Source organism: Mastigoproctus giganteus, chromosome 4, assembly GCF_048544385.1.
Source record: "Mastigoproctus giganteus isolate SK-2022 chromosome 4, ASM4854438v1, whole genome shotgun sequence".
Classification (NCBI taxonomy): domain Eukaryota; kingdom Metazoa; phylum Arthropoda; class Arachnida; order Uropygi; family Thelyphonidae; genus Mastigoproctus; species Mastigoproctus giganteus.
In genome coordinates, this window is record NC_143578.1 from 196,116,145 (window position 1) to 196,132,563 (window position 16,419).

At 37.6% G+C, this 16,419-nt stretch overlaps 1 protein-coding gene across 1 annotated transcript in view; it reads right to left on the reverse strand.

Moving 5' to 3' along the window:
- Nucleotides 1-16,419, reverse strand: part of Atf6 (bZIP_ATF6 domain-containing protein ATf6) — a 273,849-nt gene that overhangs the window by 60,283 nt on the left and 197,147 nt on the right. Inside the window, exon 10 of the mRNA XM_090372442.1 lies at nucleotides 12,418-12,576. Within this exon, the coding sequence (XP_090228568.1) occupies nucleotides 12,418-12,576 (159 nt within the window). The remainder of the gene's footprint in view (nucleotides 1-12,417; nucleotides 12,577-16,419) is intronic.

The window sequence follows — 16,419 nt, forward strand, 5'->3', positions numbered from 1 at the left end:
CCATATGACCTTCTGTATGTATGTATGCTAAACTGTATAAGTGTGTGGCTGAGAATGTATAAGTGCAAGTAAATGTGTATGTTTGTTTTGTATGAAAGTTGATCATGTAGTGTGTGAGTGCATGTCTTGTTTTTTTCTGCCCCAATAAGAGAATAGTCTGCATAATAAACTGTATAAGTGTGTTAAGGATGTATACGTGTGTGAGTAAATTTTTTTTATGTTTATAAGTAGATAAGAAATTGCAAATTACATGCTTCCCACCTCATACAAGTAACTATCCAGTTGACCTTTGAATTTATTCAAACTCAAAATTTATTCAGCCTCAACTACTTGTGAGGGCAAGTTGTTCTAGCAATCAATGACTCACCAACTAAAAGAAAACTTCTTACAATCTAATCTAAATCTCAACCCCCGTAATTTGAATCTATGACCCCTAGTTCTGGAATTCTTTATTACAGTGAGAATTCCACCTTCATTCATTTTACTAATCCCTCTCAGAGCCTTATAAACCTCAATCAGTGTTATCCTTCTGGTTATCCTTCATTCAGTCAATCAGGTTATCTTTCTGCGATCTCACCAAGTGAGTTACCCGTCTTTGGACCCTTTGAAGAAGCTCAATGTATTTTTTCGGATGAGGTTTCCATACTTGAACACAGTATTACAAATGTGATCTTACAATTGCCTTATACAGTGGGAATTACCTCCCTATCCTACAGGACAACTTTCAATAAATCATCAATAGGAATAGGACACCATGGGCTTTCCTGGCTGCCTGTTTACACCATTCAAAAAACTTCACATCTGCCCATATTATAACTCCCAGATTCCTTTCCTCCTCAACTATTTTTAATTCAACACCTTGCACTTAGCATCATTAAAACATAGCTGCCACTTCTCTGACCATCTCTGAAGTCTGTTCAAATCAACCTGAAGGAGTGCTGCTTGGCATAGATCATTAATGACAAATTTTTACATCATCTACAAATTTTGACATCACGCCTTCTATCCACTCATCAATGTCATTTTGAAAATGAGAAACAACAGTGGTCCAAAAACTAATGCTTATGGGACTCCCACTCCTGCCCTTACACCAATCTGAAGAATATCCATTAATCACAATCCTCTGCCTTCTGTCCTGCAGCCACCCAGTAATCCAGCTTAGAAGCTTAGAATCTTACCACTAATCCCAACATGTTCAAGCTTTTACAGTAACCTCTCATGACCTTGAAATTTCTCTCATGAGGGACAAGTAAATGCTTTGCTAAAATCCAAATAAACTACATCAAAATTGTTTACTAAATCCAGCTCATTAGTAACTGTGTCAAAATAGACTACTATGTTAGTTAACCATGATTTATCCTTAACAAAGCCAAGCTGTGTGTCCTTCAGAATGCTATATACAGTAATACCCCGAAGTTACGCGATAGGTGGGTCCGACGAAAATCGCGTAAGTCGAATTCGCGTAAGTCGGGGTACAACTTTGCATATAAATACATATAAATTTTGCTTAATTGGGACCAAGGGCTAACAAAAACACTAGTTTAGAAGAAAAATATTAATAAAATTGCAGTTCTTTATACATATTAATACAAAATATGTATTAAAAAAAACAAATGACTTACGTAAAAAAGTTATTTCGATGTCGATGGCTTCATAAAATCTAACAAATTCGTCTGACGACACAGCGGCTTTTTTTCATGCAGAATTTCTTCGTAGCAAGCTAATAATTTTTTTATTCCTTGCTTTGTAGCTATAACGCGTTCTTCATTGGAGTCTATGTTTTCTAAAATTTTTAAGCCCTTTTCAATTTTCAACATGTCAAGTTTGCAATTGTCATGTGCTTTTCGCCGTTGCCTCATTTAAGCCTGTAGCACGTGCAATATCACATGGTCTTTCATTTCGCTCAAAGCATTTCACAATTTCATATTTTTTCTCTATCGACAGAGGCGGACTGGCCATAAGCCTTACCGGGGAAACCCCGGTGGGCCAGTGTGATTTTGGCCATAAACCATAGTATGAGGCCACTATAAATTTTCCTGGGTAAGAATTTTTGAGCCAGTCCGCCTCTGTTTATCGATAATTGCTTTTCTTTTTCTCTCTGAATCTGCAGTGTCTTCACCAGGACGCTTCCTTTTCACACCTTTTAATTAAGTATTTTACTAATTTTTAGGGAATTAAGCACAATTACAAAACGAGGAGGCACGCTTGATACGCATAAACAAAGCTGCGCGCATGTAGCAACTGAATAAACAACACCATAAAGGCAGAGATACACTATTAACACCTCACATTTCTAGGGGTTACTACCATAAAACAATAAAAATCCAGTTGCGTTTCTGCTAGTGAAATCTGTTATAAACTGGTAGTAAACTCGATCTAATTGCATTTGCGATTATACCGATAGCTGGAATTGTGTTGGTTTTTACGTTATTATGGTGAAATGTGTTTCCCCTTCACTGATATAAAAAACATAAAAGCAGCAAAGTTGAATTTTGTTCATCTTTCGCTCTCATTCTCCGCCGTCGCACCGTATATCGATAACATATGAAAAACGACCTTGAAGATAGTGGGCGGCAGCGTTGCCAAACGAAAAAATCAAGAACCGCGTAACTCCGAGTTCGCGTAAGTCGGGGTAGCGTAAGGCGGGGTAATTACTGTACATTGAATGATCACTGAATTATGACCACCCCATGAAAACTGAATGCGACCCATTGACCATGCAAGGTACGAGATTGCAGAGTTAGTCAACCTACGTAGCATAGATAAGGTGTCAGTGGTTCGGTAGATAGTAAAATTCCGAATGTGATGGGTAAAAGGAAGGATTTATCGGACTTTGATAAAGGACAGATTGTGGGTGTTCGACAAGCTGGTGCCTCGATTTCCCAAACGGTTGACCAGGTAGGGTGTTTGAGAGCCTCTGTACCAGGACTGGCATCAAAATAGTCAAACAACGACCCGGCAGCTGATGTTAGGAGGTGAGCGCCAGATCTGACGACTCGTACAGGTGCTGCACGAGTTGAAGAGTTTACTACCTGATAATACAACATGGGCCAACCCGGAACAATATCTGGTATGACCATGCGTTGCACGCTACCATGTATGGGTTATACCAGCAGACGACCCCTACGGCATCCTTTCCTAACCAAGGTTCATTGGCATAAAAGACTGGTCTGGTGCAAAGAGTATGCAAGTTGGAAGTTATAAGACTGGAAGAAGGCGTGCTGGTCGGATGAGTCACATTATTTACTCCATACCATGGATGGTTGTGTACGGATTTGGCTTCAACAACATGAGGCTCTTGATCCATCATGCATGGTATTAAAAGTGCAGGCCAGTGGAGGTGGTTGTATGGTGTGGGGCATGTTTCACTGGCAGGAACTTGGACCTCTGGTGCATGTGGAAGAAACAATGTATTAGTGGTCTCTGCTATTGTCAAATGCTTGCTGACTGTGTACACCCCACTATGTTACACTTTTTCCCAAATGGCGATGGTGTCTTCCAAGATGACAATGCGCCAAGCTATTGGGCACTTGTGCAGGACTGGTTTGAGGAACACAGTTCTGACTTCCAGCATATCGACTGGCCTCTGAACTCCCTCAATATCAATCCCATAGAGTGCTTGTGGGATACTATGGAAAGGCATATCAGGCATCTGGATACACCAATCACCTCCATACCTGCATTGCTGACTGCATTACACACAGCTTGGTTGGCCATACCTCCCGAATGCTTCCAACATCTTGTCGAATCAATGCCATGTTGAATAGCTGCTGTACTGAGGGCAAAAGGAGGACCTAGGTAGTATTAGGTAGGTGGTCATAATTCAGTGATCACTCTGTATATCTAAATGTCTCTGGATTGCACTCTTAATCATTGCCTCTAAGATTTTTCCTAGCACTGAAGCCAGACTAATCAGTCTATAGTTACCACCTTCACTCTTAGAACCATTTTTATGTATTGTTGATATATTGGCACTTCTCCAATCCACAGGAATCTCCCATAAGTCCAAATATACACTCATAATTAATCTCAATGGTTCAATACATCTTCCTTGTGCTCTCCCTCAAAACTACAGGGTATATTCCATCAACTTCGTGAGCCTTACTTGCCTTTATGCTCAAAAGGTTTTCTAATAAACAATCATCTGTAATTACAACATCACTAATTTCATATGGCTCAGTCTCACTCATACAGCCTCTTCTCAGTATAAAGGGTCTTTCGTCAGTAAAGACCAATGCAAAGTACCTATTCAATTCATCCGCAACATCAGCTGGGCTATCTAAGACTTTGTCACACCCAGGGCACAAGAGTCTGATCTGATTAGCTTTCTTCTTTGTTGTATTCACATACACGAATAATTCCTCGTCCCTGTTCTTTGCTCTTTAGCCAATGGGTTCTCATATGTTTCCTGACTTTAGCTGTGGTACTATTACAGATCGAATTGTATCTCTTGTAGGCTTCAGTACTTTTCATCACTATGTTGCCATCCCTTGGCAATCCACCCAATTAACAGATGGCACCTTAAACTGTCCAAGACCCCTCTTCTGAAGTTAAAACACATGCCTTTACCTTTAATTACTGCAATGTCTTTCTTTGTCTTCCAAATGATGATTGCATATTCACTTCCTGAGTCCTGTGAAGTAATTTGATTCGTTAGTAATGATGAGGTCAAGAATATTCTCAGCCTTAGTACTTTCTTTAACATGCTGGTAAAAATAATCATCTAGTTTATTTTAAAAAGTTTTTTTCCAAGATGAGTTTCCCCACCCACTTATTCCAATAAATCTGGGTAGATTAAAGTCGCCCATAATAAGACATTCCATCTACACGTAAAGACTCTCATCATACTCTTCACAATCTTCTGGTCTGTAGAAAAATGCATGGGATGCATATAAATATCAGGTGAAACAGAAGCCTAGGGCAGATATAAGCTAGTCTGTAATCAAGTCACAAAGGAGATTAGGCAAACAAAGGCAGATTGCAAGAAATTTTTGGCAAAGGATGCTAAAAAAAACAGCAAGGATTTCATTATTTATATAAACTCTAAAAGGAAGGCAATGAATCAGATTGGCCCGCTTGATATTGATGATTTGGCTGTTGATGATCCTGCTAAGATAGCAAACAAACTGAATGAGTATTTTGCATCTACATTCATACATGAGGAGTTATCAAGGAAGGAAAATGCCAGAAGTTTATCAAACTCTAACAGGGTCCTTAATGATTCTGTAATAACTGAGAGCAAAATGGAGGAGAAATTGTTGCAGTTAAACATAAGAAAGGCACCTGGGGTGGATGGGATCTATCCAGTTATATTAAAGGAGGTGGTAAAAGAACTAAGCAAACCTTTATTTATAATTATGAGAACATCCTTGGACTCGGGGAAGGTCCCCATGGACTGGAGGTGTGCAAATGTATCACCAATTCATAAAGGGGAGTTCAAAAGGTGACACAAGTATAGACCTGTTAGTTTAACTTCTGTTCTGGGTAAAATAATGGAGTCACTGGTTAAAGATGAATTGCGGGATCATCTAGACAAGACTGCAGCAATAATTCAGTCACAGCATGGGTTTGTTAAGGGAAAGTCTTGTCTGACAAATTTGATTAGATATTATGATCTGGTTACAAAGGAACTGATGCAAAAAATAATTCTGATATCGTATACTTTGATTTCAGGAAAACATTTCACACTGTTGTGCCTGGAAGACTACTGTACAAATTAGAGCAGAATGGTATTAAGGGTAAGTTGCTACAACGGATAAAAGGATGAAGTGGGAGAAGACAGAGGGTGGTAATCAACGGACGCTGCTCTTAGTGGACAAATGTTATTAGTGAAGTCCCACAGGGTTCGGTGTTGGGTCCACTGTTGTTTTGTATATTTATTAATGATATTGATGAAGGTATATCAGGCTTAATGTCGAAGTTTGCAGATGATACAAAGGTGGCAAGGTTCTTAATGACAGTAATGGCAATGTGCTACAGGATCTAGAAAATTTGGGCAGATGGGTTGAGCAGTGGCAACTGAAGATAAATACTGACAAATGCAAAGTACTGCATATGGTAGAAGTTTGTTATTTGGTTTTTAGGAGCACTGGCAACTAAGGCCATATTGCTCCGGGGATATGCAGTGGTCATTCCCTGACATTTCCGCATCCTCCGTATTTGGTGGTCACGGGCTCGAACCCCGGTCTAATCAAGAAGCGTGTGCTACGCACTGCTGCTCCTGCCCACATGGTTATTAAGGCGCCACATGGATAGAAGTAACCCCAGAGGAACGTAACTGTGTAGTACTATACATAGGGTGGTAGAAAATGAAAAAGACCTGGAAGTAATTGTGCAGTCAGATATGAAGTTTTCTGAGCAATGCAGACAGGCTGCAAGAGCAGGTTGTGGGGTTTTGTTATATTAAGAAATTTTGCTAGCAGGAAAAAAAAGAGGTGATTATCCCTTTGTATAAGGCAATGGTCAGACCACACCTGGAGTACTGCGTACAGGTCTGGAGGCCTCATTTTAGGAAGGATATAGATTTGCTTGAGCATGTACAGAGAAGGGTAACAAGATTGGTGAGGGGAATGAAGGGATCCTCTTACCAAGAGAGGCTTAAGTTCTGCAAATTACAGTGGCTGGAGACTAGGCACCTGCAAGGTGATCTGAATGAGGTGTATAAGGCCTTGAATCAGTGTTGAGCATGCTGAATTCTGATGGGATTCTTCCACTTGATCAGATTCTCCATCATCATCAGTCATTTTCAATCTACTGCAGGATGAAGGCCTCTCCAGCAACTTTCCAGTTTCTTCTGTTTTGTGCAATGGCCATCCATTTACTACCTACAAATGTCCATCTCCGTTGTTGTCTTACAGGTTTTCATCTAGCTCCTCTTGGGTACCATTCTGTTATTTTCTTAATCCATTTGTCATCGTGTCTTCGAACTGTGTCCTTTCCAAGACCACTTTAGTTTTGATAAGGATGTCCTTTACTTGAGTTTTCTGCCTAATCCATGTGTTTCTCTTCTTATCTAACAGTGATTCCCAATGTGATTCCATTCTTCGCTGTGTAGTTCTCAGCTTCTCTTCCATTCTTTTGGTGAGTGCCCAAGTTTCACTTCCATAAGTTGTGGCGGGGGAGTATCCATCTTCTCCACTGCTGGCATCATTCCCTCGTTCCTTGTATAATTCTCTATAGTAGTCTTCTGCTATTTATAAGTACACCATTGCTATTCTTCAGTTTCAGTATCATTTGTCTTTCTGTATTACTGCTCATGGCTGCTGATTTAAATCCTTTGTTTTACCTTAATGCTTGTTTTACTTTTCTTGTGTTAAATTTTCTTATATCCTCTCTGAGTCTCTTTCTAATGGCTTTGCATAACTCAGTATGCTCAATTTTGTACTTTTCAGTGTTTTTCTCTTCATTTGTCATCTTTGGTTCATCATAATGTGTTTCTTGATTAATTTTTCCTTCTTTGGATTTTTTTTGGATCTGAATGAGGTGTATAAGGCCTTGAATCAGTGTTGAGCATGCTGAATTCTGATGGGATTCTTCCACTTGATCAGATTCTCCATCATCATCAGTCATTTTCAATCTACTGCAGGATGAAGGCCTCTCCAGCAACTTTCCAGTTTCTTCTGTTTTGTGCAATGGCCATCCATTTACTACCTACAAATGTCCATCTCCGTTGTTGTCTTACAGGTTTTCATCTAGCTCCTCTTGGGTACCATTCTGTTATTTTCTTAATCCATTTGTCATCGTGTCTTCGAACTGTGTCCTTTCCAAGACCACTTTAGTTTTGATAAGGATGTCCTTTACTTGAGTTTTCTGCCTAATCCATGTGTTTCTCTTCTTATCTAACAGTGATTCCCAATGTGATTCCATTCTTCGCTGTGTAGTTCTCAGCTTCTCTTCCATTCTTTTGGTGAGTGCCCAAGTTTCACTTCCATAAGTTGTGGCGGGGGAGTATCCATCTTCTCCACTGCTGGCATCATTCCCTCGTTCCTTGTATAATTCTCTATAGTAGTCTTCTGCTATTTATAAGTACACCATTGCTATTCTTCAGTTTCAGTATCATTTGTCTTTCTGTATTACTGCTCATGGCTGCTGATTTAAATCCTTTGTTTTACCTTAATGCTTGTTTTACTTTTCTTGTGTTAAATTTTCTTATATCCTCTCTGAGTCTCTTTCTAATGGCTTTGCATAACTCAGTATGCTCAATTTTGTACTTTTCAGTGTTTTTCTCTTCATTTGTCATCTTTGGTTCATCATAATGTGTTTCTTGATTAATTTTTCCTTCTTTGGATTTCTTTTTACCTATAGGTTTCTTGGGCTTTATCACTTTCAGAAAGTTGTAATATTCCTCATTGATATCTTGGCCCCGAGCAGTCTGCAGAAGCTCAAATTTGTTTTTAAGTTCCAGTACATACTGCTTTATGAACATTACGAACCTAAGGGGGCACAAATTCAAATTGAGGAAAGACAGTTGTAGAATAGATGTGCGGAAATTTGCCTTTAGCCAGCGGGTGGTTAATTGCTGGAACAAATCTTCCATCTGTCGTTGTGGAAGTTGATAGCTTAAATAAATTCAGGGATGAACTGGACAAACATTTCAAGGGAATGGTTGTGTGAATTTTTTTTTTTTTTTTTTGGCTGATGCTACATAACTCATATGCTTGCTTTCTTGCATCACATGCCTCCATTACTATTACTTCATCTTTCATTGTTCCTTTGCTTCCAACTAACTCGCAACACACAGATTCTATGCTGGCAGACGTAACTTCAGACTCAAAAAAAGCTCTTTTTGTGCTCTGGTTGCTTTTGATAAGAAGCATGCTACCACCACCCCTCCTATCATCCCTGTCTTTTCTAAATACATTATACATACAGTAGTGGAACCTGTCATCCCCCATTTCCTGATGGTAGCACGTTTCTGTTAGCCATATTAAATCAGAAATAGTTGTCCTAACCAGGAGTTCAAATTCAGCCATTTTATTGACAATATTCCTAATATTACTGTAGACAAAGTGAGAATAAGTAATTTTCTATAGTTTACTACTCTGACACATGCCTTGAAGATATTCAGGTTTGTATTCTAAGCTTTATCTCCCCCCTCCATTTGAAACACTGCTACCCTCAGAACATCTTATCAACAAGAATTCATAAGGTGAGTGCAAGCATTACTTTGACCCATATGTAAGCTTAAGCTTATTTAAAAAATAAAAAATAAAAAATAAAATAAAAATATATATTTTTTTATATATAAATAAATTAAAATTAAGATAATAATAATAAAGTATATGGGCGAAATTAACATGGGAACATTCTGTATAATTAGAAAATTTCAGTGAACAACAATTATACACGCAACGAACAGTTGTAATGAGATAAGGAATAGTCATTAGGAAAATATCTAAGGACGAGACCATATTTCCCAGAAGTACGGTGAACATTCGACTTACTGAGGGGAGGTCAGGTCGAAATTCAGGGGAAATTTTGGTAAAGTTTGGATATATAAGGACTGGTTCAGTGGCAAGTAAGTGGAGTTTTTCAGAGTTAGCAAATAGGGAAGCGGAGTTTTTTGAAGTTAGCAAGTTGGGAAGCAGTGAATAAGTTAGTAGTTGAGAGGAAGTCGTGGTCGGGAGTTGTAGTTAGGTGCAGAGATGTAACTAGTAGTTCAAAGAGAGTAGATAAATTTATAGTAAGTGGACCATTTAGTAATGGTCCACTTACTATAGGCCACATTAAAGTGAATTTGGTCGAGGAGAATCTTGGATAATAACAAGGAATCTGATGTGGAAGTATTAAAGAAAGTGCCGGAAGATCAAGGAGCTGCTCCAAAAACTCAGAGAAATGAAAGTTATTGTAAGTACTGTTTCGTATTATTATTCTTAGTCAAGGAAATAATCCAAAAAAAAGGGAGAAAGGCATTCTGAAATCCTAACTCTGATGAATTTGACTAGCCTAGGAGGTAGCTGGATAATCAAATTGGATGTCGTAAAGAACTATATATAATTTAATTTAGAATGAGGTATAGAATGGACTTGTTGAAATTGTCTATCCCAGTGGGGGAACATCTGTAATATGGAAAAGTTTTCTTGTGATAAATTTTGTATTTAAGTCAGTTTATATAATTAAACGTGCTAAATTTTTCATGTGTATTGCCAATTGTCTCACTAAATTTTCTAGCTAAATAAATAAATTGCCTGGAATTTTGTTAATGCAGTCAGAGGCCCCAGGATAACTTGTAGTTACCAGATAAAATGAATGTAGGTGAAAAAAATTGTGTATAAATAAGTAACTAATTATTTATATATAATAGTACATGGAAGAAGGAGTGTATGCCTACAATTGACATGCCTATTAAGAAAGGAAGTCATACACATATCATCAGATAAACGCAGATCTAAATTACTCCCCCCAAATTAGCAGTTTCCATAAATCCTTAGGTTATCCTCAATGATACTGGCAAAAATCCTTGCATCAAATGAATACCATCTCTAAAAAATGGATTCCTTCTACCTATAAATGCTGGCCACACTGATAAAAATTTTCCCCTAGAGCCTTGCAGATTCCCTCAAGTTTTGAGCTAATAAACAACGCTTTCAGCATATAATCCCTCCTATCATGTCTGGGCAGAATTGAAGACACATACACATTCTGACCTAATCTGTGGCATTTTTTTTCCAGCATAGTCCTATATTTATCCAATAGCTGGTCAAATCACGTACATTTAATATTATTAGTCCCCACATGAATAATAATTTTCTCTTTACTTCCCTTAAAATTTGACAATGTGTTGGTAACATCATCAATCTTTGCTCCTGGAAAACACACTCTGGTTCTGGACCACCAATCTTCATTACAAAAAATGTTACCCATTACCTTGAAAACAGAGTCTCCTAATAAAACTGGATCACCTTCGACCAGAGCCGTCTGCACTTTATTCTTTTCTGGGACCCAAATCGGGGGTGCATTACTTGGCAGTTCAGGAGATACTTGAGTCCCCGACGAGCTCCCAGTTACATTTATTTCTAGGGCAAGCACTCGTTTCTTCAGTGACTCAAATTCTTCTTGTAATGCACCAAGTTCTAATTTGAGATCGGTAACCGGTATACTCCCTACATCAGTTGCATAGAAAAGAATCGCGAGATGAGCTAGATTTGTCTACTAAACCAGCCTTAGAATAAATGCCACAAATGATGTAGCATTTATTCTAATTCATATACAAATGATGAAGTCATGACTCACACCAGAAATTCCCTCAAGCATTTCCGTTTAAGTCCCGATGTCCCTGTACTTTGAATTGTAAGGGGATCTTGTAGCAACCATAATTTAAGTAAAATTTGAACTTTACAAAAATTATGAAATTTAAATTTACAATATATTACAGAATTTATGTTAACAAAAAATTGCAGAAATTAACAGGTTGACAAAAGTTGACAAAACTTAAATTGCTAAAGTTAAATTTAAGCTAGCAAATAAAAGTTACAAAATTCCCACCTCTATGTGAGGGTGGGAAAGCAACCTTCCCCCATCCTCCACATAGGGTGTCCTAACCTTATGACTGTACTTCCCCATAAACATCCAGAGCATTGCCCAACTTCCCAAACACCTTGCCCAGTGGACCCTCTCACCCTAATACTTTAGCTGTGCTTAACAGCCACAAAGTGGGTTGGAAGGTTGCTTCCACTGAGGTACCCCTCTACACTCTTAATTTCTGAACTCTTGGTAGAAGTGTTTCTATCACCCATCTTCAACTATACTCCTGAACTCATGCTACCTCCCTTGCACTCCCTTCCAACAAATATTTTTTTTTTGGGCCCACCCTATTAAGCTCAGGGTTCACCCCACTAGAGAATCTAATCCATGCTACCTGGCTCAGCTTCCTGCACCTGGTTTGGTAACTAGGGGTCAGTTGTGTTCCACGGGCTCCTGGGCTAAGAGGCAAGGTAACCCTACATTATCCTACACAAACCACTCACTATCTAGCCATTACAGGGTACTGTATTCAACACAAGAGAAGGGATCACGTGGAGTTGTGGGAAACCACTGGTATGGCTTGGCCCTAAACACTATGTATTATATTATTTGTGTTTAATTCATAATCAACATTGTGACTGTGCATACGTACCTAAGCAACACGTTTTTTTAAACTTTTTAATCAGTGTTAGTTGATTAAAGAGGTTAATCAATGTTCAGCCATTATCTGAGTAATATTCATATGCAAGATGTCACATCAACTGCATTTAATTTCATGATCCTATTGTTTAATTGCAATAAAGATTATTTTTAATATGAATTAAAATTAACAGGCCTAAAATTAAACTATTTTCTGTAACCATCAAGAATAACTTTTCAAATTTTCTCAGCTGTGATTATGGTGGATTTGCACAGTATACATAAATATGTAAATACAGACATGCACAAACATACCTATCATATAACCTTCCAATATTACCACCTCTCTTAATCCAATGCTGCATTTTAGAAAGTGAAGGTCTTCTTTTATGATGTAATTTCATTGAAGATTCTTCTTGCTTTTGTTTCTCCTTTTCAACACGCAGAACCCAACCCCTCAACTCACTGGCAAGTCTTCAAAAATACATAAAAAAAAAAACATTTACCATTAAGAAAGTGTCAAAGTTAAAATTATCTAAGATTTAAAATTTCTTTAAAATTGTAGAAAACTTTAAAATTCCCTGAAATATCTCAAAAACAGAAGAAAAACAATAAATTAAATGTCTCAGAAATTAACAAATTATTTACAAATATTATTTATTTTATTTACAAATATGAATGTTACAGACTTTTCCACACAAATATGATTCCTAGAACCTTCCTATTATATTATAATTATCATTATTAACGTTAATAGTGTGTCTTTGCATAAATAAAAGATAACTGAAAATTCCTAATATGATTACTGAAGGGAATGTTGATAACAAGCAGATATAAATTCAAGGTAGAGAGACTTCACTGTGTTATAAAATTCAACATTTAGGGAATATTATAAAGCAGCACAGGGCTCTCTCTCTCTCAAACAGATATGTATCTAAAATAAAACAAATAACCTCGTAACTGAAGCTAAACATGCTAATGGTCTGCATTATCCCATCTTCTTCAGTGAACAAAGAACATCGAAAAGGCCTTAGTATTATTAGCAGTGAAATTATGCAAGGATCATGGGGGGGGGGGGGGAGGCATCCTTTTTAAATTTATTCAAGCTACCTACTTCCACAACATCAGATGGAACTTGGTTTCAATAATCAATTGAAACTCTCTAGTTGAAAGTAAATTTTCACACACCATCCTCCAACCATCCTTTGTGCATGTGTCATCTGAGAAAGGGTAAGGATGCCAGCAGCATTTACAGTTTACTAAAATGATTCAACCACTTTAATTAGGTTTCCTTGTGGATGCAGTAGTTTCCAGATGCAGCAATTCACAGAATTAAAGTCTGCCTTGGTAAGCATACCCTTTTGTACACCTGACTAATCGTTGCTCTTCTCCACACCTGCAGGCAAAATTCCTGTATACCACTGACAGAATGCCATTAGTTGTTTTGGCAGTCAATTAACAATGTTCAATGAACTTTGTGTTGGAACACACAATTAGCTCTAGTCTTTTTCATTCTGCTCTAACCTGAGTTTAGTACCAACCAAATAGTATGTAATTGCAAAATAACATAGCCTAATTGTTACTTTGGTTATAACAAGCACGGAAAAACAGGTTGGAGATGTATTCAAATAAATTACAATTTTTATTTTAATTATTTTTATTTTAATTTATTTGAATACATCTCCAGCCTGTAACACATGAGGTAACTAGCCCAACCTAATTAATTAATTAATTAATTTTGATTTAATTTTAAAACTTTCCTGATTCCTTACACCAGGGGTCGCTAGCCTATACCATATACAGTAGCCCAGTGTTTCTCAATCTTTTTACTCTTGTGGCACATTTTCCAAAGAAGAAAAATTTCGGGGCACACCTACGTAGTCATAGAAGAAGAAATTTCTAAATTTCGCGGCACACTTGGAAAATTTTGCGGCACACCCTTTGAGAAACACTACAGTAGCCTACATTCAGTCTAAACATTTTATTTTTCCATAGCAGTATAAATCGCTACAACCCCACATACGTTATTCCATTTCTTGCTTTTTATTCTTATTATTCTTTGTATTCTTTTAATCTTTACTTGCAGCCTCTGTCGGGTCAGCCATGAAATATACGTGCTGCATTATCAATATTAATATTAAATTTAAACAAATTATTTTAACTGACTTTACCTACCTTAAACAAACCTTACCTACTTTTCACGTGTACCACATGGGGGCATATATTTCATGTCAGAAACAGAGGCTATACCCACTTATTGCTGTTTCCTCCTCTGATTTCAGCAGCTGGCCCTTGAAAAAGGTGCTGAAATCACAGGACGAACAGCACTAAGTTATTCTTATTAATTCTTATCATTCCTTATTACTTCTCCTTTATCTTAGCTCCCTTCTTTGTTCACCGCGATAGCGATTTCAGTTCCGTTCGACCTTTGTCCTCCATAACTAGCGTTATTAGTACCGTAACATTAGCACTTCACCACTAATATATATATATATATATATATATACTTAACTTATTTATACATTTCTGTTTATTAATTGTTGTACAAATCAGGTTTGTAGTGACCCCAACCAACCCACTAGTTATATTTAAACCTAGCCTTGGTATGGATAGCTTTACATATAAAATATAAGATACATATAAAAATTATTACCATTTATTTCTATCATTTTAGCATGGTTAGATATCATATTGTATCTGCTTCCCACAATAATACAAGCTCTAAATTACAATCAACACCAGCCCATGCTCAGGAATGCAAAGAATGTGATGTTGCCCACAGCAAGGTTAACGATCATGCCACAGTCAAAACCTGATACGACTGCACCATAAACTGTACCACACACACATAAAATCTAAACTTTGGCAGGAAATTGAATATTTTCAGACTGACCACCACAGGACATGGAGGCGATATACTACGATATTTCAATCTGTTACATACCCATAGGGCTTTGAATCTCCTATCACAGTTTGCTGTAATATACGCAAACCACCCTGTTTATTTAAAATTAAGTACTTATATAAAAATAAGTACATTTATTCAATAAGATTACTCTTATAATTCAAATTATCCACCAAGTAATTAATCCAGCAAAACTGTTATAGAGATTACAGAAATGGGTATGCATAATACATTCCTCTAATATGGCTATATGTCCGCTCAAAGTCCCTGAGGAGTAGCAGAGATACAGCTATGAGGAAGAATGTTAATTTTCACTAACTTTTGCCAATTTCTCCAGCTTTCTTTAAAATTTCATTAATTTTGTTGTTTTTATATGTATCTTATATTTTATACGCAAGGCTATCCATACTAGGGCTAGGTTTAAATATAACTAGCGGGTTGGTTGGGGTCACTACAAACCTGATGCTCCCAAGTAGTACAACAATTTAAAAACAGAAATGTATAAATAGGTTAAGTACATATACAACCAATGCATGTGTAATGTCTAATTGCCCACAGACAATAGCATTAACGCTGTAGCCAATATTTACAATACTTACAACATTTAATATTTAAACCTAAATGTCTTTTGACACAATTCCAATATATATATATATAAAGGCCTGGAAGTTCCACAAACTCATGAAACACATTAGGAGGTCTGATAGTATGAGCTGTTTCACCTGGTTTATTGGTGGCAGTGTTTGAAACAATTAAGTCCAAGACCTACCTACAGGAGCATTTTTGAAACAGTGTGGAAATAGTATGAAAATGGGCTCTGTCAATATTAATATAATAATGCGTCATGTCTTACAGAACTGGTTTATAGACAATGATGTGCTAGCTGGCTCAGAGCCTGGACTGCAACCTCACTGAACACTTGTGAGATGATAGGCTGTGGCCAAAAAAGCCCTCCTCCAAATTGGTACTGACAGTTGTTTTGCAGGAGGAATGGAGGTAATTCCTTCTGATACAGCTGGAACTTGCAGCCCACATGGTATAAGACAGGCAAAAAGTGGCCCTCATGTATTAGGTTCACCATCCAAAACTGCACCTCATTTCTAAGTGGTGAGAGGAAAGAAACAGGTGGTCCCAAGCCCCCAGTTGGAACCCAGCATGCTGGCTAACAAGGCACTGCTTCTTCCCTAAGCCAAGGTGTAAGGTATTGTGCCAATGGCTGAAGAGTACCGAGAAGCAAAAAATGGTATCTTGAACGATCCCCTCAGGGCACCAGGTGACACTCCGTTGCAATTTAGCTTTCCACCCAGGATGGATGATGATAACTGGGTGGTGGTGACCTCATATTTTCCTTCAGTATTGTGAGTCTGTTATGCCTAAAGTTAAAATTAAACAAAAACATGGGGTAGGATGTT